Below are 21,431 nucleotides of genomic sequence, written 5' to 3'. Positions count from 1 at the left end.
GCGTAGAGGTTAACTCACCTGTCTCCCGTGTGGGTGACCTGGGTTCGATTCCCGGTTGGGACACTTTTTCACTTAGTTGTTTCTGTGTACTTCTTGTCAAGACCCTCAAATGATTACTAAGGAAAGTGTAGCAACTTGGTTGGCGCAGAGGTTAGTTCACTGGACTCCTGTCTGGGAGATCTGGGTTCGATTCCCGGATGGTACACTTTTTCACTTAGTTGTTTCTGTATACTTCTTGTCAAACACACTCAAATGATTACAAAGAAAAGTGTAGCAACTTGGTTGGCGCAGAGGTTAGTTCACTGGACTCCCGCCTGGGAGACCTTGGTTCGATTCCTGCTGTCGGCACACATTTTCACTTAATTGTTTCTGTGTACTTCTTGTGAAGAAAGTCAAATGATTACTAAGGAAAGTGTAGTCACTTGGTTGGCGCAGAGGTTAGTTCACCGGATTCCTGTCTGGGAGACCCGGGTTCGATTCCCGCTGTGGGCACACATTTTCACTTAGTTGTTTCTGTGTACTTCTTGGAAAGACACTCAAATGATTACAGAGAAAAGTGTAGTCACTTGGTTGGCGCAGAGGTTAGTTCACAGGTTTCCCGTCTGGGAGACCTGGGTTCGATTCCCGCTGCTGTCGTTTGGCTGAAAATACTTGGAAAGAAGAATTGGTCAATGGAATAAGAAGAAGGGGGAAAAAAAAAGAAAAAACTTTTTAATTTATATTAAACACTTAGTCATACTTTTCAGCAAAAGGTTATATTCCGAACTGCCTTCGGCAGTTCGGAAGACACTTGATGGACCTGTCTGTGCGAAAGGCGTTCTCGGGTCGGCCTTCGGCCGACCCTCGACCGCTTGCTTGGTCAGGGAACCGCCGACACCGGGAAGCGAACTCACGTTCTCTCGGTGCAAAGGCGAGTGTGCAACCCACTACACCAACTCGTGCCCCACTTATACATGGGTGTTGAAACGTTTTATCCAAGTAAATGGGGTTAAACACTTAGTCATTTTTTTACTCAAAATGCTTCTTCCACCACTGAACACTTATATAATTTTACACTTAGAACTTATTCTTTTAACTGAATAATATTGGGAAAATCTTTGCATGCACTAGGACTTGAACCTAGGACCACAGAGGTGGGAGACTGATGACTTAGCCACTGGGCCACCACCCTGCGAGAGTAAGCAGTAGTACTTGTACTTTTGTCTCTTTTCACTCCCAGATCATACTTAGTACTTTATTGTACTTTCAAGTGGGAAAAGTTAGGTCAGCTTACAAAGCAGGACAAACCAGGATTTGAACCCAGGTCCACAGAGGTGGGAGACCAATGACTTATTCACCGGGCCACCAGCTCCCAAAAGTAAACAGTAGTATTTATTGTTTTGTCTGTTACAAATATTAGTATATTTAGGCTTTTTTTTTCATTTTCTTCATAGGCGGGTGACTAACCCACTACAGTGTGTCAAACATACGGCCCGCGGGCCGGATCCAGCCCGTCTGGTGGTTTGGTACGGCCCGGGGAAGAAAGCTGCATTGTATAAAAAAAATATGAATTTTCTTTAAAACTTGTATTTCATGTATTATCCACAAGGGGGCACTGTGTTTTAGTACGTGCAGCCAACATGAATTGGCATTTATTTATGTTCTTATGTCTCTTGTTCATAATATATTGTTCATAATGTAAAAGGAAAATTCTGTTAATAAACATTTTGATAATTTGCTCATTCTTTGCACTAATTATTAGTATTAGTGACTAATACAAAGGAAAAAAGTGGGCTTATTGTTAGTTCTATGTAATTTTGCAATGAGTTTACTGGTCCGGCCCGCTTGATCTCAAATTAAGCTGTATTCGGCCCGCAGACCAAAGGGAGTTTGACACCCCTGCACTACACCATGAAGCAGCCCACCTATACATGGTCATTTGGTGCTTTTATTTAAGGAAAGACTGAATGACTTAGTCTTTTTAAATGGAAAAATGGTTCATCGTCTACCGAGTTTCGAACCCTGCCTGCCAACACAGCAGTCAGGTGAATGAACCTCTACAATGTAGAGTCTACATCATGAAGTCGCCACACTTTACTTTGTTCTTATTGGAAATTCTTGACTACACAAGGTTGTTTCTATTTAAGGGAAAAATAATTTCCAACCAGGAATTGAACCACAACTGCCCACATGGCTGACAGGTGAATAAACCTCTGCACCATGAAGTGGCCACACTTAACATTGTCATTTTTGGAAAGTCTTGACTACAATGATTTTTTGCATTTAAGGGAAAATTGATTAATAGGCTATTTGACCAGTTACCGGCTAAATAGCCCCTGGGACTATTTGCCACTGCCTTTTAAAAATGGTACTCACATGGAGGAAAGGACCACGGCCTAGGACAATCTCGCCTGCGGGCAGCTGAATTGCATCGCCCCCTTGCACCGGGATCAGCTCGTAACCGGACATTGGCACACTGGAAACATAACAATGTATTCAAATACTATGTCCCAACATACACAAAATAGGTAGACGCCAGTATCCACGTGTTAATTAATCTTGAAATAATATTTCAAACAGATTGTAGTGCTTAACCTTACAAAGTTGACTTGGTATGCAAAAAAATGAATGCTAACTATTTATTTATCTTAATATCACGATGAATGGAGGAAAATGAAACAGTAAATCTTTTAAAGTACGTACTCCCAAACACAGACAATGCGAGCTCCACTTCCTTGTTGTATTGGGCATGCGTACATATGGGCTCAAAACACAATGCGAGCTCCACTTCCTTGTTGTATTGCGCATGCGTTAAGATGGGAGGTTGTTATTTTTTATTTTATTATTTTTTCACCGTGGTACATATTTGTGGCTAAAATTTCATCCTAATTCATAATAAACGAATTGTGTTACTAATACAGCAGACTGTATGTGGCACGCATGCGCATTAGATTGACAAGCTCGTGTGTGTTTACATTAAAACACGTCGAGGGAGGGACGGGTCAGCTGGTTCGGGTAAGCAACAAAAACAAGCCAAAAAATCATATTCATAATAATATCACTCAAAAACTTCGAAAGTCTATTCAACGAAAGTTAATTGGATAACAAACAGACGATATGCCCACGTTAACACGATTTGTTTTTTTGTCCTTTTGTAGATCGCGTAGTCTCGTGTTGTCAAACGTGACTGATCTTCAACATATTTAATTTCAGAATTTTTAACCTTAAATCCGGGATTATTTTGCTATTTTTTCAAGTACCACATGCACATTTACGATATGCACTATTATGCCACAGCATACATAATTTGCATAACTGTATGTAGTGTTTACGTTCCATTTTATAATGCTTCATAACAAAAAATGATAACGGAATAATAGGCAATATTTTTTCAAACCATTGAACAATACATTTGGTAATAAGGTATTTAAACATTAAAAATGATGTGATCATCAGTTCTAATGTTAACCCAGATCTGGTTTATTCTTAGCAGTTATGGATGAAAGAACATGAAAGAACAGACAAAATAGAAAAAAAGTTCCCCCACATTTTTCCTTTTTTTATCATTCCTATGGGCATCTTTACTAATCCATCTTTTGTTTGTGTGTTGTTAGGCTGCAGAAACATCTGTGACTTTTACTATGCATCATGAGCTCATCTTATGGCTGCGCGAGGGACTTTGCTGAAACTCTGCCCACTGAGATGAGCTTGAGGATATTCGGTGAGCTGGACGCCAGGAGCTTATGCCGTGCCTCCGCCACGTGCCGCCTATGGAACGCCATCATCCGTGACAGCCAACAGCTATGGAGGACGCAATGCCTCGCAATTGTGGCGCTCTGCCGCAGGGAGATGGACGCCGACCGCGGCAACGGATTCTCCTGGAAGGTTCGTGCCGAGTAAATGGGTGTGCTGAATGCTATTTTGTGTTGACACTGGCCAACGAATATGCATTCTGCTCCAGTTCACTAGGTGGCGATATCTTAACAACTAGTATATTGTCTAATGGTCATTACTTGTGTGTGTGTGTACAGGAGTCACTAGCAAGGAACTACATTCGGAGCCACCTCAAATTGGAATGGCTGAGTGGTCGCTATAGCAACGTGGCATCAGCCAGCGAGCTGAGGGGCAGGAAGATGGCACCGATGGATGTGGAAACTTGGGGAGATATCCTGCAGGCTGAACTGGACCGATGACATGGTCTTATTTAAGAAATCGGAAGCGTGCATCTTTTATCTTTTTATGCCCTTTTATACTTGTAAAACAAAAAGGAATCAAGAAATGTTGTGAAAAATGAATCCATTATTTTTAAACATTCACTGATTTTAAATTGTCCAAATTGTTGGAATTTCAGCACTAAAAATATGTTGTCCGAAAGCAGATGGATCTTTGAAAACGAGACATTTGGGGACTAATGACTGATTTTTTTGACATCATGCACCAATGTATCATAATCGCTGTATGTTTTTGCGTTTTGTGCACCATCGTTTTCTCTTGAGGTGACAATGAGGTGGAAATGAACAAATAACTTCCACCCAGAACTTTTATAATCAAGTGTATTTGTTAATTTTTTTACCAGAAAAAAAAGTTTGTTTTGTAAAAACATATGTTTTGTTAATTTATTTTGTGAATAAAAAATATATTCTCGCTTAACGATGTTATATTTGTTCTTGTTTTAGGTCTGATTTTTTTCTTTCTCAAGTGACTCTAATTGTGAAATTCCCGACCGGAAACGGATGATTTTTTCCCCGCGCACTTTACATTGGTCCTCCGTTCTCCTCCAGCAGGACCCCCCGCATCCCCTCCTTCCCAAGAGGCGTGAAAATGGACGACGTCCCTGAGCTAGTGAACATCGCTATCTCGTTGTGGATCCAACCCAACGACGGCGATGTATTCTTTAAGGTAGACGGAAGCCGATTCGGACAAACCCGAACAGTCAAGCTGCTCACGGGCTCCAAATACAAAATACAAGTCCTCATCAAGCCCGGAACCGTCGAGGCCACGTAAGAAAAAACATTTAAACAAAAAAAAAAACAACGCCTTTTGCATCAAATCAAACGCGAATTTGCATCATTTCCACCCGCATCCCTTAAAAAACTAAAACGGGTGGAACTGTAATTTTGTTTTAAGATAGCGATAGGCGATGTCACGTGACCTCGAGATGCAATGACGCCGTGAACGCGCCTCGTGCATCCTCGTGCACGCGCACGAGCCGGCTGGTCTCGCCCCGTCGATGAATAAGCGCCTTTTCTATATAATTCATAGACTGAAGATGCTTATCATATATAGTGTATCATGGAAGTGGGGAATTTGGAATTATGAATGTTAAAAGGAAAAGACAACATATTGTGTAAATGAACTAAAGGCCAATTATATCAAATGGAGCTCATGATGATTTTCTTCAATAACAGAGAAAATAATTTAAGAAAAAAATGTCACCACTTGCTCGCTCAGCCATTTTGTAACGTCCATTTGTGTGGGTACACAAACGCACACACACTAAGAGGTGCATGTAATGGATTTAGGACGTCATAAGAAGGCGTCGACAATCTCGCATACCTGCATTTCACTTGGCTAAAATAGTACCCGAATTGACAAATAGTTTTTTACTTTTTTAAAGATTTGATAAATGAAACTTTTTTAAAATATATATTAAAACAAGATTATCTGTGCTAGGACACCAATGTTGTCTTTAAGTAAATGAACCAAAATCAACAGGATAGTTCCATGTAATAACCTTAAAATCAATAACAGATTAAGCCAATAGGCCTGGAAATTTACAGAAAGATGATCTGGAATTCCCTTTTTTGGTCTGGGCACCATTTTATACCAAGTGTTCACTTAAAATTGCCGTTGATTTGTGTTTGTTAGAAACATGAACATCGGCGGCGTGGTGTTTCCTCTGGAGGAGCAGTCGAGAGATGCCGATCAGGTGGTCTATCACGGACGCTACGACACAGAGGGAGTCCCGCACACCAAAAGTGGAGACCGACAACCGGTTGAAGTCAGCATCCAGGTTAGAGCGAGAGATAGATTTGAGCTAGAACGACCCCTTCACCAATTGTGTGGGTGTTATTGTGTTTTCAGTTTCAGCGTGCGGGCACATTTGAGACAGTTTGGCAGGCAAAGTACTACAACTACTACAAGCGTGAGCACTGCCAGTTTGGTAACAAATTCAGCAGCATCGAGTATGAGTGCAAACCCAACGAGACACGCACCCTTATGTGGATCAACAAGGAAGCTTTCAACTGAACATGCAAATTGACCGGAGCACACGGAAAGGGATTTTTTTTTAAAATTATTATTATTATTTATTGTGAGTGATGCAGAAAAGTATATGTGTTGTTGAGTGATTGTGTATGTAATGGCCAATTCTGGGATGGCCAATGGGAAATTTGATTGACAGATGACAAGAATTGTCATGATTCCTGACATAATTTCATGTTTTTTGCCAATTGGTTTCATTTCATGTATTTTTGTTGATTAAAAAACAAAGAAATGCAGAATTATCATTTGTTCATGTATTATTCATTTCTAAATATGTAAAAAAATGCTATGGGTGAAATATGAATATTAGAAAAACAAAGTGGTGAATATCCAACTTATGATTTGATTCAATTTCGAGGGAGAAAATGAATTTATGAAAGATATTTTGTATAGAAGAACATTTAAAGAGGTAGATAACATTTTGGGGATTGATAGAAATTGGGAGAATTAGAGAGCCTATTTTGGGGGGTATAGATTAGTTTAGATTTAGATTTTAATATCTAAAAAGTGACAGGTTGAATCGATGCTTTGCGTTATAATTGATCAATCTCGAAACTATCAAATCAACCAATTAGCGAGACGAGTCGGACATGTGTCCTTGACAACGATCTCTAGGACGTATGATTGGTCGATCGCCATTTAGGAGGCGGAGTTTGCGATAGTTCACTTGACTGTCTAATGTAACTATGATTTTACTTGACCATATGGACAAAAAAATGAAATTGCCGAACGAAGTAAACATCAGAAGGGTTAAAAGTACTGTAGATATCACCTCGAGGCATTCTTTTCAACCAATAGAAGATCTTGGACTCACCTAAGCCCCTCCCCCTGCCGCAGTGCTGCTCGGGCTGCTGTGATGCTCCTCTCTCCACTTAGTCCCTGAGTTAGCTCTGTTAGCCGCGTTAGCTCACTCAGCCACTCGTCGTCCCCTTTCAAGCACTCCACTCCGCAGCCTGCATCAGACAACATGGTAAGGCCAAACCAAAAAGGCTCAATAATGAAATTATCTTTGGATGAAGATTGTTGCGCGTTGCCATTTGCAGACATTTGAAGGCTAACATTAGCCGCCGTTAGCTCACCATCAAAATAACATCGATAGGCCTCCGACGTCCGCGCTCATGACGACGCGACGGCCCGGCCCACAAATTCGATCATTTGATTCTTTCGGGTGATTTTCTCGGATAGAAACCACTGAAAACACTTGTCATATTACGATATGCATCAAAGCTTCGTTAGCTCGGCTCTTGTTGTTTATACGCTGAGGTTAGCAGGGCTAGCTAGGGCAAACGGAAGTAGGCTCGGAAGGCGTTGCACGGTCGCCAAAGTAAAAGCGGATTAAGAAAAAAATGTGTGGGCGGACGTTGGACGGTCACTATTGAGCAATCACTGATGATGAATAAATATGCAAATTTGTGCCATTATAAAATAATTTAAGTTCTGTTTTCTTTTTTTCAGGGGAACGAAGCCAGTTATGCTTTGGACATGTGCTCGCACTGTAAGTATATTTTCATCACTGGTCTCAAGCATGTCATAAAAATTAGTTTGTTTAAAACAATAAAATACCTATGAGAAATCCACATATTAAATAAATTACCATCTAGTATTATTTACACCCCCCCCCCCCAAATACATTAAATGAATATCAAACAATGTATCATATTCCCCCTAAAAATGTTTAAGTAGTTGAATTACTCACCAAAGATAGAGATTGGCCCTGGATTAAATAATGGAGCAAACCAGGAAGCCTGTTGTTGGATTAGCCTCCGCCCTCCCTCAATGAGATTAGCGCTAGCGCTGAGTTAGGTGTAGTGAGACGCCATGGCCGGAGCCCGCTACAAATCAGGTGAGTCTGGGATGCATTCAGGTTCTGGGCGGTAGACACACCCACAGAACAATGGCTGGGTCTCCTGTAATTTCCATGTTTTGATTTTGTACTGTGGCTGTCTTTGCGTGCATCTTTCCATATTTTTCCATTGTCAGTCGACGCAGACGAGATTAAGCGTCTGGGCAAGCGCTTCAAGAAACTGGACCTGGACAACTCGGGCTCGCTCAGTGTGGAGGAGTTCATGTCACTGCCCGAGTTGCAGCAGAACCCACTGGTGCAACGCGTCATCGATATATTTGACACGGACGGCAACGGAGAGGTGGATTTCAAAGGTGATGATGTGAGCAACGATGTTGTCTTCATCTTGGTTTATTCACTTCTCTTTTTTGTTATTCAGAATTCATCGAGGGCGTGTCTCAATTCAGCGTCAAGGGAGACAAAGAGCAAAAGTTACGATGTAAGTGGATGGATGATCCTGTATGGATTCTTATGCTACCTTGAAAGTTTGGAAAATAGAAATTGTCCTCTGCTTTCAGTCGCATTCCGCATCTACGACATGGACAAGGACGGCTACATCTCCAATGGCGAGCTATTCCAAGTTCTGAAAATGATGGTGGGCAACAACCTGAAAGACACACAGCTGCAGCAGATTGTCGACAAAACCATTATCAACGCCGACAAGGACGGCGACGGGAGGATATCCTTCGAGGAGTTCTGCGCGGTTAGTCCGCCAATCTCATCGCTGTCATTTCTTGTGGAAAACGACACCCAAATTGAAAAAAAGGCATAAAGTGTAATTACTCATTATGGTAACAATAAAATATTATTAAGACTGATTGTTAAATGGATTGAATTGATGCCTGGAAGACTTTGTAACATTGGCAAATGTGTCGTTTTCTGGCTTGAAATTGGTGATTTATACTTACAAATACTGCAAGAATGCACCTGACATACTTCTTGTTTTCTCTTCAGGTTGTGGGTGGCTTGGACATTCACAAAAAGATGGTGGTGGATGTGTAAGTACGCCCATCCCACCCCCCCTCCGTCCACCTGAGACCCGCTTGAAGACGTCACCCCCCAACCCCTCCCCCCTCCTTACAAAGCCAAACGCTCGCAGCGATCGGTTCGAATCGGAAGCGGCACTTTAGCCGATGGCTCGGAAGGTGTTTTGCGTATTCTTTTATTCTCCGGCGCCGAGCGAGTGACCGCAATTTGGCGGCGTGTTTGTTTGCATGTGTTTTTATTTATTCTGCCGTGTACAGGAAGAGAGCGCGTGCCAACGGGAAAGTGTCGATAGTTAGCCCGACGCGTTCATTTGCATGTTGGTGACGTTCGGGGCCCCGCCAGCGCTCGTGCCGCCAATTCAAACGGCCACTTTTTTGGATGTTTTCTTCTGCCGTTGAGTGGCGACAAAACATTTTCTACAAATCTGCTGCGTGGCGTTTTCTTCTTCTGTGGTGCAAGTGTGCATGCCGCGGAGCTCAGCAGCGCCGCCTGCTGCTGCTCGCATGTCAATCAAAGTCTTTCAGGTTTACAAACTCGGGCCCGCTTCATAAACCTCACCTCTTCAATTATTATTATATATATTTTTTTCTATTTAGGCGATATGCTCCCCCTGTTAATGGACATCAAAGCACACAAGATGAGTTTAGAAATGGGAAAAAAGTCGGTTTTAACTTAAGTCTTATGTGCGCGTTGCATGCGTGATGTCTGCATGTGTGGTTCTATTTTTGTTTTCGTTTTGTTTTCTTTTTTTTTGCACGCACGTGCGGTTTATGCGGGGTCGGGCCCTGCTCGCTCTCACGCGATTGGACGACATGAGCCAAGTGGCCGGCCAACACCAGAACAAAGACACATTTTAATAGGAAGGTCAAAAAGCGAAAAACACTTAGCGGTGAGGCTGTTGGCTCATTTCACGCAATGTTGTGCGACTGTGGTGTTTACATGTGAATACTTATAGGAATAATTATAACAGTGATGAATATGAACATTTCAAAACACACCGTGTTGCCAATTAATGGTTGGAAAAAAACTGTTGCATTATGGGAAATGAAAAGCTCTACTTATTACTGTATCTCAGTTGTATTGACAGGAATTTTGTGAGGATTTTTAACGGCATGTTGGCTATGAACGGTGACAATAAACTGAATGGCATAATTCAAGGCAGTTTAATGTTATAAGATACCAATAAAAAAGTGGTGTCACTTGAGATTTTGGACTTCTTGCAAGCGTCGGCGGCGGCGTTCCATGGCCTGATGCTTCTTTCGCTCGATCTCCAGTGCAGAACATTTGGCAACTGCTTCACACACAACAACAAACAAGTAATATGTTACTTTCACTTTTCTTTAAATGACAAGAAAGACAACGTTATGGTATACCATTTTTTTTAGGAAAAAAAGATCTCTTACCTGTGCTGGTCACCACAGGAGTGAGATGGTTGCTCAGTATGGAATTAGGCTTGATGTTGACTGTAGAAACTGGGTTGCCAGGTCTCTTAAAAGTGAACTGCTGCGTAGCTGTTGGCTGCGGAAGGGGGCAGGGATTTGAATATTTTGGGGGAGAAGATTTAACCATCTGATTCTCTACATCTTCGCAAAGTTCACAAAGCATCTCGTCGTCGTCCTCCTCTGGATCGTCCCAAATGGGCTCGGACAAGAAGAAAGCATCCAAATCGTCATCTGGGAAATCGGAGGCCGCGGTAACTTGCTCATTGGCCGGGCTGGCCGAGCGGGGTTTGTTTCTTGCCATACAAATGGCAGAGGAAAATCCACCAACATTTGAACAGGAAGGTTTGTTGGCATTTTCTGTCTCAACTGTCTCTAAAAGGCTACTTTCTTCAAAAACTGCTACCGATTGGTTGACGAAAGGAGCGGGGGGCGCCAGGCCGGATTTCTCTGGATTTAGCATCATCTCGGCGAGGAACGGGTCATCGTCATCCCAGTCGTCCGGGATGTCGACGTTTGCCATCGAGGGGGGTTTTTCGGGCGTCGGTGGGCCGGGGATTGCGCTCGTCTGTTGGGTCGACGGCCCGGGAATCGCACTCGTCTGTTGGGTCAGCGGACCAGAGATCGCGCTGGTCTGTTGGGTCGGCTCGCGGAAAAGGAGCTCCAGGTCATCTTCCGTGTGTTGCTGTATCGACATGAGGTTGTGAAGGCTTTCTTGCGGCTCCACTGGCGAAATATGAGGGTTAGGATCTTCTTCGTTCTCTTTTTCCTCTTCTTCTTTGTCGTCGTCCTCGCGTTGTAACAAATTGAGGTCAAAGCGCTTGGCCAATTTCAGGAGATCGTCAACGCTGTTAAATCTGCCAATCGATTAAAGTAGGTTTATTATTGCACGTAGATGAAAAAAACAACAACAAAGTTCGCCAAACGCAACACCAGTATACGCACCTCTGGGACCTCCTGTTTTTTGGCGGTTCCACGTCGGGCGTGCAAGGGATGGTGGCGCTGTCGCCAATCCACTGCTGCAGGGTGGGCTCGCTCACTTCGGGCCTTCCGTGCTGCACGTACATCATTTTCCAAACTGTGATGTCACATCAGGAAAACTCCTAGCCAAGTTGAGCGTTCTCACCTTTGGTGCGATCCTACTAACGATGTCGGAGATGTCCACCTTTCCCGAGACGTGCCTCTTTGTCCGTTTGCCCAGCCGCTGAGGTGACGAGGGGTCCCAAATGATGTCGTGATGCGCATCCGAATTTTGCGGGGACTCGACGATGGACGCTCTGGATAAGCAAGGCCGAGTTGGCGTCTTAAATTCTGCAACACAGCAAGGAAGATTCATTTTTTCATTCATTTTGAATTTCCATGCACCCAAAAGGGCAAGAAAATAATCAAGATGTACAAAAAATAATTCATTTTCTGAACCACTTATCTTCACAAGGATCTAATATAATGTTTGCACTACTTTGGCCTGATCAAAATACAAAAGATAAAAAGTATTTTCACATATTTAAACTTTGAGGGTAAAGTTTCAGAAAACTAAGTACACATTTCCCTGAGTTGATCTTTAACGAATTTAGAAAACAAAGTCCCGTTTGTAAGAAATGCAATTCAACACGCAATCTTACGTCTAACGATGCAAAATACAAAGTTTCTGGTTAAATTTCGACCCAAAAAGGCGGAATCTTATCGTCACGATGATAAACTAAAACGAGGGACTTACCAGGCTTCGGTACGTTGCAAATGTCGGACTTTTCCAAGATGTTCGGCTTCTGTTGCTGTTGACTCAGTTTGAAGCTTCTGCTCAGGCGGCGGCTCGACTTCATTGCCGCTAACAAACTAACGTGTTATTTCCTCAATCACTGCACTTAAAGTTGCATTACATTTACCTGTTTACGTCCGCCATATTTCGAGGAGAAAGAACAGTTCGAAAGCGCGCCCACCCTTCCAGCTGGAGAAGAACGTCACTGCGCATGCGTCCGATTCTTAGCCTTTGGTAAAAAGAGAAATCTTTATTGAAACTGTCAGTTTACAAAATAAAAGATTGGTCAATTACTAATCCATATTTGAAACATGCAGTGCACTCCCTCCATGCTGGAGTGTTTTAATTAAGTTTATCAACAAAGATGGCTCACAACAAAACCCACAAATTAAATAGTAGTGTTTTTATTTTGAAAACCTCACTAGGCCTCATTTTGTTGTTATTTTGTTTGGGTGGTGTATATATGTTTTTATCATTATTTTTTCGGCTTTTCTGTATTTGTTTGAATTCATTCAAGTATACAGTTCCCAGAATGTGATATTTGTAGTCCTAAGGATGGCTTGTGTTTCATGTAGTGCTACTATACTTTCATCGCCATGGCAACACCACTCACATGCCCTAGAATAGTCCACGCAGTATCAAAACCTAAAAATAAAACATGAAATACATGTGCCTAACCTTAAGCCTCCTCCTCACATGGATATGGATGCTAATATTTGGAGCCGTCAACAAACAACAGAAAAAGAGAAATAAGCAAAGATGTGAAGATAATAGGATGTTAACTAGTATTGGCAAAAGTGCACAAGACTCCTATGTTGAGATAGTTTGCCTTTTCGTTTAACAGCATCACGCACCTTTTGCTCCATCAAAGTTGTTCAGCAGGAAGAAGATGGGAATGTTGAAGATACTGAAGATGAAGGCCGCCTGCCCATGCCGTCTTCAGATGGTTAAGATGCTTACAGTGGAAAGAATAAAAATAGTTTTTTCATTGTGTCCAATGCTGCAGGTTAAGAAGTATATATTACAAGTATATTTTGCAATGCTAAAAAGTGTGATTAAAATGAAAAAATATTTAGTTACTTTCATCACTTTCCAAATACTCTTGCATTCCCTGGTGGTAACAAAATCTAATTGCAGCTTCTATTACGGAAATGGGATTCCTGGTCGCCATGGGAACCACACTGTAGGATAATTTGACAAGGACAGTATTTATTGATAATTCTGTTAAAAAAATGATTGTATTTGGTTATTATTTTTAATCTATGCCACTTTGCTTTATGATTCATTGACCAAGAAAACTCGTGTTTGAAATGTCCTTATTTTTGAAGCCACCATCACATCCCACACTCAACCTCCCATTTATTCCATTTTAAGTCCAACGAAAATACCTGCCAACATCATCATTACGATGACGATAGCGATGTCTTGGCACGTGACTCTGCGGTCCTTCGCGTGTGACGTCACCTCTCCCCCTCCCGTGTGTTTGTCTTCTCCCTCAATCCAACATGGAGTAAGGAGAAGATGGGGCTCGTCCAGGGCCAGCCAAGCCGACGACAGCGGGCGATTTTCGGTCACTGCGCTCCGGGCGAGCCAGCCTGGGTGGAAGGAGCACAAAAAAGGGCAGGTCGGCGGCGTTAAACGTCAAGAATGAGGTGGTGGATGAAGGCTGGAGCCACCGGAAGACGCCAGGAGCCGCGCGTGCGCCAAAATGGAGACACCGCAGGAAAACACTGGCGCAGCACGTGAAGCGACCAAATAACATGAACGAAGAAGAAGAGCAGCACAGGCCTCACGAGTCAGTATACACACACATCGACACACTCATGTTCACGAGCAATGATTGCGCACAGAAACACCTGCGCGACAAACATTCACGTCAACTGTCAGTCTCGGCGGAGGTCAGCGAGCTCCTCCCCCAATGGCCGATTTTGTGACCTCTGACCCCCGTTTGACCTAGATTCACGGGATATCACGTGACCGGGATTCCTTTGATTGACAGCCGAAACAATTGCAAAGTGACAGCTTGTGATTTACTTCTTATTTAACTTTCGCTAATTCCAAATTTGGATGGATGTAATGTATTTTTTCCAGAATAAAAAGACTGCAACTAAAAAAATCAATATGAAGTATGATTTGAAAAAAGAAAATAAAGTAGTTACAACATTTTATATTACATATATACATTACATATTGAACTCGAATTCAATACAAGCACTTAAATCAATTCATTCTTATGTTTCGTTACCACCCAAATAATTACGAGTTAGTGTATGGAGGAACCAAAGCACGTGAGCAATAACTGTCATGCTAACAACGCTAAAGCTGTGTTTCACAAGCAGACTCGCCAATGTGTGTCTGTGTGTGTTGCTGCAAACTGCTGAAAATTCAGTGATGACTCATGCTGCACACACACACACCATCTGTTTGAATGGCAAGTTGAATCACCCCCCCCCCACACACACACACAGAAAATCAGCAGTGTATAATGATTAATCATGAAAACAAACAATTGACAACAATACATGTTTGTTTTGACACATTCAAGTGTTAGTTTTCATGACGTATGATATCAAATGAGAAGGAAAAAAAAGAAAAGTGTCATTATGTGCACATGACAGTTAGCTAACTTTGGTAGCCTGATGAATGTTTTATAATGTTTACATTACACATTGAATCTCAAAATAACGGAGATGGACCGTCTTGTGCAGTGACAGCTACATGGTGCGCGTGAAAGCGGTGGTGATGACCCGCGACGACTCTAGCGGCGGCTGGCTAGCGCAAGATGGCGGCCTGAGCCGAGTGGGCGTGTGCCGCCTGACACCCGCCGGGCTTTTGGGCCGCAGCAGCTTCCTTATCCACGCGGAACGACTGCGAGACAGACAGGTGACAACTTGAACGCCACACCCATGCAAATTTGCGTTTAGTATTCATTAGTGCCATCATCCTATGGTGTCAGGTGATTCTTGAATGTTTCCTGAAGAAGGACCTGGTCTACACCAAGGCCACGCCCACTTTTCACCACTGGAGGGTGGACAATAGGAAGTGCGGCTTGACTTTCCAGAGTCCTGCTGACGCGCGGGCTTTTGACCGCGGCGTGCGGAAGGCTCTGGAGGATTTGACGGAAGGTATAACGACCAGGACGTAGATGCTACAAGCTAGCTTTGAGCATCATAACGTATCCTCTTGTAAATATACGCTAACTTGTTCCAGGATCGACCACGTCATCATCCACGCTGCAGAATGAGGCCGAGCTCGGCGATGACGACGTCTTCACGGTGAGCTTGCGTCACGGGTTAGGGTTAGGGTTAAATGGCGCTCGGTGAAGTATTTGCGTTTTCCGTCGCAGACGGCCACGGACAGCTCGTCCAACTCGTCTCAAAGACGGGAGCCCGTCATGTTGTCCTTCTGCGAGCACCGCCGACCACACCATTGCATTCTGGGACATCTGTACGAACAGCAACGGACCGCCGACCACTACTTTGCCGACTGCTACTTCTTGGAGCAAGTGAGTGAGGCTTTTCTCCGGGTACTCCGGTTTCTTCCCATGCTCAAAAAACATGTATACAGGCGGTGGAGGTATTCCCTCGCCACGTCAGCTTCCAGTTGGAGGAAGAAGAGGTACGCATCACTCCGCGGGAGCGCGCCTGGCTCACCGGCTACGAGGACTACCGTCACGCCACTTCCACGAGAGACAAGCTGTCAATGTCCGACATCCCCGAGGCCTTCGCGCACATGCCGCCTAAACTCAACTACGGATACCCGTACCCCTTGGCCAAGCCCATCTGCCTGGACCCGGGCGGCAATGGCGGGGCGGTGACGGCTCAGCCTCAGCTGAAACGCGGCCGGAAGGATGGCGAGCGCCTACGCTGCGTTTACTGTCAGGATCTCTTTGGCCGCGAGGACAACGGGCGCGGGCGCTGCCAGGAGGCGCCGGACCCTATCCAAACGTGCATACGGCGCGTCAGCTTTCTGTGGTGCGCCGACAGCCTGCTGTACCACTGCATGGCGGACCCGGAGGGCGAGTACTCGGACCCGTGCTCGTGCGAGGCGGGCGACGAGCGCTTCTGTTTACGTTGGAGTGCTCTGCTGGCGCTATCGCTGTTGGCGCCGTGCATGTGTTGCTACGCGCCGCTCACCGCCCTCCACCGATGCGGCGTGGCATGCCGATGTTGCGGCGGCAGACACCAAGCGGCGGGCTGACATTTGGCTTGATGTTTTGTCTCTATTGGTTTGGTGTCTGTGTCACGTTATTACACTGTTGAAAAAAGAATTGCGGTGTAATACTGGAAGCAGTGGTTACCAGAATTCTACTGTGTTCTACTGGGGTAGATTTTCGTTAATTTAGTTCAAAGTTTACGTTATTTCGAATCATCTTTGATGCCATTTTACTAGTTTTGCACGACAATTTTTGTTGAAAGGGCCCAGAATGCAATGACAACAACTTAACATGATTCACATGCCCTCCATCATATAGCTAACCTATTTTTGCTAACCTCTATTGGTCGTTAGCAAAATGTTTCATATTTTCTTTCTAATGTTAATGCTTTGTACAGAAGTGTATTGCTGCAACCCTAGAAAAAAAAGTCATCCCAAATGTGAAAATGTGATATATGAACTTTTTTCTATTGTGGCAGCAATACCCATCCATACGCTGAGGAAAGTTTATATTTTTGTACAAACTGACATATTAGGTCAAAATGAGTGTGACGTTGCAGGACATTAGCGTAGCTTAGCTCAAAGTACACCAATCAAGGATTATGTATCATCATGGTAACCACATCTTGAAAAAAAACATTGACATGTGTCTTAATCATCATCATCATTGTAGCCCTGGCAAGCAAAGAAAACCACAACAATAACAGGTTTAAAACTTGAAATGTCAAATAGAGCGAAAGAACCAGTCAATCAAATAATAATCTCCTGTCAATTAAATTCTCGGACAAAAAGTTTGTTTCTGGAGAAGAAAAGACGTCCACAAGTGACTGTGGAAGAAAGTGCCTGATGATCATCCCATTATTTTCATGTATGTACTTGACACACATACATGTAGTGTATCATAGTTAAGGACTTTTGATACATGACCTTTGATGTACATATGTATGAATTTCAGTTCTATTTTTTTATGGTGATGTAGGCGAAAAAACAGTTACATGTACTAATAACAAACATCCTGTGTAAGAATGTGTATTTACTGTATAAATGTGTGTATGATGTGAACAAACATGTCATGTTTGCGTGTATTTCTTAAACGGATAGACAACACCTGGCATAAATAACTTTCATATTAAACTTATGACATAAAGCATGTAAATACAATATGCAAAATATTAATTTCCTAGATTCTTAAAAAGAAAAAAAATGACACGCTTACAATTTTTTTGTCTATTATACCAATGGTGATAAATTTTAATGATGTCTGGGATACTTGAATTTAATTGGTTAAAAGGGAACCACGCCCTGATAAAATATTTGGGTGACCTCATCCCGGAAATGTAAAATGTATTTCTTTTCCGCACACATTAGAAACATTATTTTGTGCTTTAATTTATTAAACCCTATCTTTTTCGCTAAGAGGCTCAAAGTGTTGTCTGTCCCTTTAAGTTTTTGTGTGTACGCTTGCACAAACAAGTGCATATGTTCATGTATGTTTGTTTGTAAGTATTATGTGTGCCTGTATGTATTTGTATGTGTTTGTAATGCAGGTTGTATGTATTTGTGTGAGAGGACGACAAGTTTGTGTACAAAAGTGTACAATAAGGGTGTGTGTGTGTGTGTGTGCCCAAACTTAAATATGAGCGCCAGGTGTGTGTTGGAGACAATCATGCCATATTGTTGGTGTGTGTAGTATTTCATTGTGTCTACATGTCACAAATGTTTCAATCAATTTAAAATAAAAGAGGAAGGGATGTAAATAATTAGTTGTGTGACAGACCAATACCTTCTTTCTACCATCATCACGAAACAAAATATAAAACAACTTTTAAAATAATGTCAAAGGCCAACTTGAATGACTTACTTTGAAATGACTTTGTAGTAAGTTATTCCACCTGCATTAATGCACAAGAGTAAGCATATTTGTTAGAATACTACCATCAATTAACTCAAGTGTATTATCGAAGTCAATGAACGCTAGTTAATCGATAGGGAACTGCAAAAAAACTATTGAGGTTGCTGTACTGCAACACCCAAAATGCACTGCGAATGCTATTTCCGGGTAGGCGTGCTGACAGCCATATTTGATTCGATTACGCCGTCCTGGCTGCGACAACCAGTTTCGCCACTTCTTCTCCTTTTTTCCTCCCTTTTGATACACAAACACCGATCGCGTCCGTTGAAATAAACGCTCAAGCTCCCGTCAAAGACCCGATCTGATCCGCTACGACGATTGTCCCCCGAGCCGTAGTCGAAGATGAATCCTGAATAGTAAGTGTTTGTCTTCCGGAGAGCGCAAAGAAGCTCCGGCTGAGCTGTCAGCAGCTAAGCTAAAGCTACATTAAAGCTAAGCTAAAGCTAAGATCAAATACGTTGTTAGTCAATCCAATGTGGTTCTTATATATATTTATATTTTTTAAAGTATACCATATGCGTGTCTTCACAATTTAACTTGAAATAGGATGGTTTTGACTTGATTTCGGTGGTCGTCACCCGGTTTGAGTTAGCGGCTCCGTTTCCGTAGCATTAACAGGACGTCACAGTTCTGACCCGAGTCGTTAAAAACACCAACATGACGCGCAGCGTTGCGACGTGGTGGCGAAACCCGAAAGAAAAAAAGGCAACTAAGCAACCCGGTGAGATGCGATGAGTCACGAGTTGCTGACAGGAAGTTGCCACATCCGTCAATTGATCCGAGTTAGCATCCGTGGTTCCACTCTTGTTTTTGAGGATTACGCAACAACCATATTGACGTTCGTTTAGGAAATTTCAGCCACGTGACACCCCAAAAACACCATGCTATTCCGATCGAATACCTTTTTTTCATGTTCATCAAATAGATGGGATATGTTTATTTTTGACTGACCTGTGTATTTCCACAGTGACTATTTATTCAAACTTCTGCTGATTGGAGATTCTGGTGTCGGCAAGTCTTGTCTGCTGCTTCGCTTTGCAGTAAGTTTTCCCCTTTGAAAAGAGAAAAACATTCAAAATCAGATAGTTCTGTAAACGTATATTTGTGCGCTTTTTCAGGACGATACGTACACGGAGAGCTACATCAGCACCATTGGCGTCGACTTCAAAATCCGGACCATCGAGCTGGACGGCAAGACCATCAAACTGCAGATTGTGAGAGGACACGCCAATGGCGTCCATCCCATGGTGTCCGTAAAGCCGTTTCAAGCCTTTTTCTATTTTGTTTCCGCAGTGGGACACGGCCGGCCAGGAGCGTTTCCGCACCATCACATCGAGCTACTACAGGGGGGCGCACGGAATCATCGTCGTTTACGACGTCACCGATCAGGTGGGTGTGCTTGTCGTATTTTTTTAGGGGGGTGGCCCTGATTTTGCTTGATTTGTGTATAAAATTCTTTAATATTATTTGGTTTTGCTAACATTTTGGAGACACTTTAAAAAGTGAGAATAAAAGGGTGGCGGGGGTGCTGGAGCATATCCCAGGAAACTACAAGCAGTAGGCAGGGTAGAAATAGATGAACAATCATTCACAATTTAGAGTGTCCAATGAGCATACTATGCATGTTTTTTGGATATTATTAAAATAATTGTTTAACACTATAGTTGCCACTATAATGACCTTTGACCCTTTTGAAGCCACATGGTAAAATACAATCTAAAATGTTCCAATTTGTTGCATTATTTTCTAAGAAAATACTATTGTTGTTTTCATATTTGCAATTAGTCCTTTTTATTTACAACAATCTTATCACAACAGATGCCAATTAAAACTGGTAAGACTAGCTGTGAATGAGCACCTTGGTTTATTTGCCCCTCCTACTCTTATTAAAAAAAAACGTTTTCCTCATGCTCTTAATAGTTTTAGTCTTAAAACGTGTGTGTGTGTGTGTGTGTGTGTGTGTGTGTGTGTGTGTTAGGAATCGTTCAACAACGTGAAGCAGTGGCTCCAGGAGATTGACCGTTACGCCAGCGAGAACGTCAACAAGCTGCTGGTCGGTAACAAATGCGACCTGACCACCAAGAAGGTGGTGGACTACACTACGGCTAAGGTTAGTTTCAGGAATCGTCACTCTAGTTGATGTAGGATTGATGAAAATGGCATGTTTGGTGCAGGAGTTCGCCGACAGTCTGGGTATCCCCTTCCTGGAGACCAGCGCCAAGAGCGCCACCAACGTAGAGCAGGCCTTCATGACCATGGCGGCCGAGATCAAGAAGCGCATGGGCCCCGGCGCCGCCGCCACCTCCAACTCAGATAAGTCTAACGTGAAGATTCAGAGCAAACCTGTCAACACCTCGTCCGGAGGTTGCTGCTGATCTGGCCGGGAGGAGGGCGGAGCATCCGCGCGCCAGACCGGATTGACAACTTTGACCCTGTGTCAGCAATAGCACGGAAGCCAGCAGGCCTTCTTCTTCTTCTTCTACACACTTCGGCGTGTCCACTTTTTAAATCCACACTCGATTCTGTTTTTTTTTCTTTTTCTTCGGCGTCTTTACGTTGTCGTCATTTCGCAATGCAGCACACGCTCGGCGCACGCGTCATCTCCGACTCCGTGCCTTCCTGCTGCTCTTAGCGGAGGCCGACTCGCGTCCCGCCCCGAGTGTAAATACGTGCTAGCATGATGTTAACCAGCGTGTGCTCCATTGTAGTCCGCCCATCTGTAAAGTGTATATATTTATACATGACACAAAAAAAATGTCCATTAAAACATGAAGGAGACGTTTGGTACCACGTTTACTATGACTCGTTCTTTGGAACTTTTCACCTTTCTGAGTAAGGATAAGGATGACAACCGCCATCTTAATGCCTGTGTACTAAAGGCAGTGCTAGTACTTAAAGTGCAGTATAATTAAACATTCTTTTTTTTAAATCCACTACAATGCCTTTATCATGTAAGGGTGAGTTTTTTCATTTTTTTCTAGTGTTGCATTGATACCTGGCATTATGTTTATGGAATTGTGACAAGAATTTAATGCCATACTGTTCCATACCCCTCCCAAAATTGATGCTGAAAATAAAATGAAATTCCTTGGGTAA

At 43.0% G+C, this 21,431-nt stretch overlaps 7 protein-coding genes across 13 annotated transcripts in view; 5 read left to right on the top strand and 2 right to left on the bottom strand.

The window, feature by feature from the left end:
• The window catches only part of fbxo48 (F-box protein 48), a 4,867-nt gene extending 238 nt beyond the window's left edge, over positions 1-4,629 (top strand). Inside the window, exons 1-3 of one of the 2 annotated variants that reach the window (XM_077718402.1) lie at positions 2,811-2,994; positions 3,594-3,864; positions 4,011-4,629. In XM_077718402.1, coding sequence (XP_077574528.1) covers positions 3,628-3,864; positions 4,011-4,172 — 399 coding nt within the window. In that variant the 5' untranslated portion in view covers positions 2,811-2,994; positions 3,594-3,627 and the 3' untranslated portion in view covers positions 4,173-4,629. Of the gene's footprint in view, positions 1-2,810; positions 2,995-3,593; positions 3,865-4,010 lie in introns of those variants that run through there. The other variant, XM_077718403.1, reaches the window with a different exon arrangement.
• The window catches only part of aplf (aprataxin and PNKP like factor), a 26,745-nt gene extending 19,548 nt beyond the window's left edge, over positions 1-7,197 (bottom strand). The window contains exons 1-2 of one of the 2 annotated variants that reach the window (XM_077718394.1): positions 7,058-7,197; positions 2,356-2,455 (exon numbers count right to left, since the gene is read on the bottom strand). In XM_077718394.1, the coding sequence (XP_077574520.1) occupies positions 2,356-2,448 (93 nt within the window). In that variant the 5' untranslated portion in view covers positions 2,449-2,455; positions 7,058-7,197. Of the gene's footprint in view, positions 1-2,355; positions 2,456-2,682; positions 2,804-7,057 lie in introns of those variants that run through there. The other variant, XM_077718393.1, reaches the window with a different exon arrangement.
• cnrip1a (cannabinoid receptor interacting protein 1a) lies at positions 4,733-6,482 on the top strand. Its single transcript, XM_077719180.1, has 3 exons — positions 4,733-4,979; positions 5,848-5,992; positions 6,064-6,482. Exons 1-3 carry the CDS (start codon positions 4,801-4,803, stop codon positions 6,226-6,228), a joined length of 489 nt encoding a protein of 162 aa, XP_077575306.1. The 5' UTR covers positions 4,733-4,800; the 3' UTR covers positions 6,229-6,482.
• Positions 7,045-10,277, top strand: ppp3r1b (protein phosphatase 3 (formerly 2B), regulatory s1ubunit B, alpha isoform, b). The gene is made up of 6 exons (XM_077718401.1): positions 7,045-7,213; positions 7,699-7,738; positions 8,224-8,400; positions 8,466-8,525; positions 8,605-8,789; positions 9,041-10,277. The coding sequence occupies exons 1-6, from the start codon at positions 7,211-7,213 to the stop codon at positions 9,086-9,088; spliced, it is 513 nt and encodes a 170-aa protein (XP_077574527.1). The 5' UTR covers positions 7,045-7,210; the 3' UTR covers positions 9,089-10,277.
• Positions 10,221-19,122, bottom strand: etaa1a (ETAA1 activator of ATR kinase a). 5 transcript variants are annotated; one of them, XM_077718389.1, is made up of 9 exons: positions 18,848-19,122; positions 18,285-18,315; positions 13,657-13,863; positions 13,123-13,223; positions 12,230-12,497; positions 11,639-11,823; positions 11,458-11,567; positions 10,477-11,369; positions 10,221-10,367 (listed from the first exon to the last, which is right to left on the bottom strand). In XM_077718389.1, exons 5-9 carry the CDS (start codon positions 12,330-12,332, stop codon positions 10,270-10,272), a joined length of 1,389 nt encoding a protein of 462 aa, XP_077574515.1. In that variant the 5' UTR covers positions 12,333-12,497; positions 13,123-13,223; positions 13,657-13,863; positions 18,285-18,315; positions 18,848-19,122; the 3' UTR covers positions 10,221-10,269. The 5 variants fall into 5 exon arrangements, with proteins under 5 accessions (XP_077574515.1, XP_077574517.1, XP_077574514.1 ...); XM_077718391.1 differs by lacking the exons at positions 18,285-18,315; positions 18,848-19,122 and adding an exon at positions 12,947-12,977 and having other exon boundaries at positions 12,230-12,337; positions 12,396-12,497; positions 13,657-14,679; XM_077718388.1 differs by lacking the exons at positions 18,285-18,315; positions 18,848-19,122 and having other exon boundaries at positions 12,230-12,337; positions 12,396-12,497; positions 13,657-14,679.
• On the top strand, positions 13,727-18,186 carry spred2a (sprouty related EVH1 domain containing 2a). Its single transcript, XM_077718398.1, has 6 exons — positions 13,727-14,063; positions 14,977-15,151; positions 15,225-15,393; positions 15,479-15,543; positions 15,615-15,773; positions 15,836-18,186. Exons 1-6 carry the CDS (start codon positions 14,029-14,031, stop codon positions 16,466-16,468), a joined length of 1,236 nt encoding a protein of 411 aa, XP_077574524.1. The 5' UTR covers positions 13,727-14,028; the 3' UTR covers positions 16,469-18,186.
• LOC144197772 (ras-related protein ORAB-1-like) lies at positions 18,492-21,431 on the top strand. Its single transcript, XM_077718399.1, has 6 exons — positions 18,492-18,691; positions 19,303-19,375; positions 19,454-19,549; positions 19,629-19,724; positions 20,314-20,445; positions 20,510-21,431. The coding sequence occupies exons 1-6, from the start codon at positions 18,678-18,680 to the stop codon at positions 20,708-20,710; spliced, it is 612 nt and encodes a 203-aa protein (XP_077574525.1). The 5' UTR covers positions 18,492-18,677; the 3' UTR covers positions 20,711-21,431.

This window comes from Stigmatopora nigra, chromosome 6 (assembly GCF_051989575.1).
Source record: "Stigmatopora nigra isolate UIUO_SnigA chromosome 6, RoL_Snig_1.1, whole genome shotgun sequence".
In the NCBI taxonomy this organism is placed as follows: domain Eukaryota; kingdom Metazoa; phylum Chordata; class Actinopteri; order Syngnathiformes; family Syngnathidae; genus Stigmatopora; species Stigmatopora nigra.
Note: the sequence above shows the minus strand (reverse complement) of the source record. Positions and strands in the feature narration are given on the sequence as shown.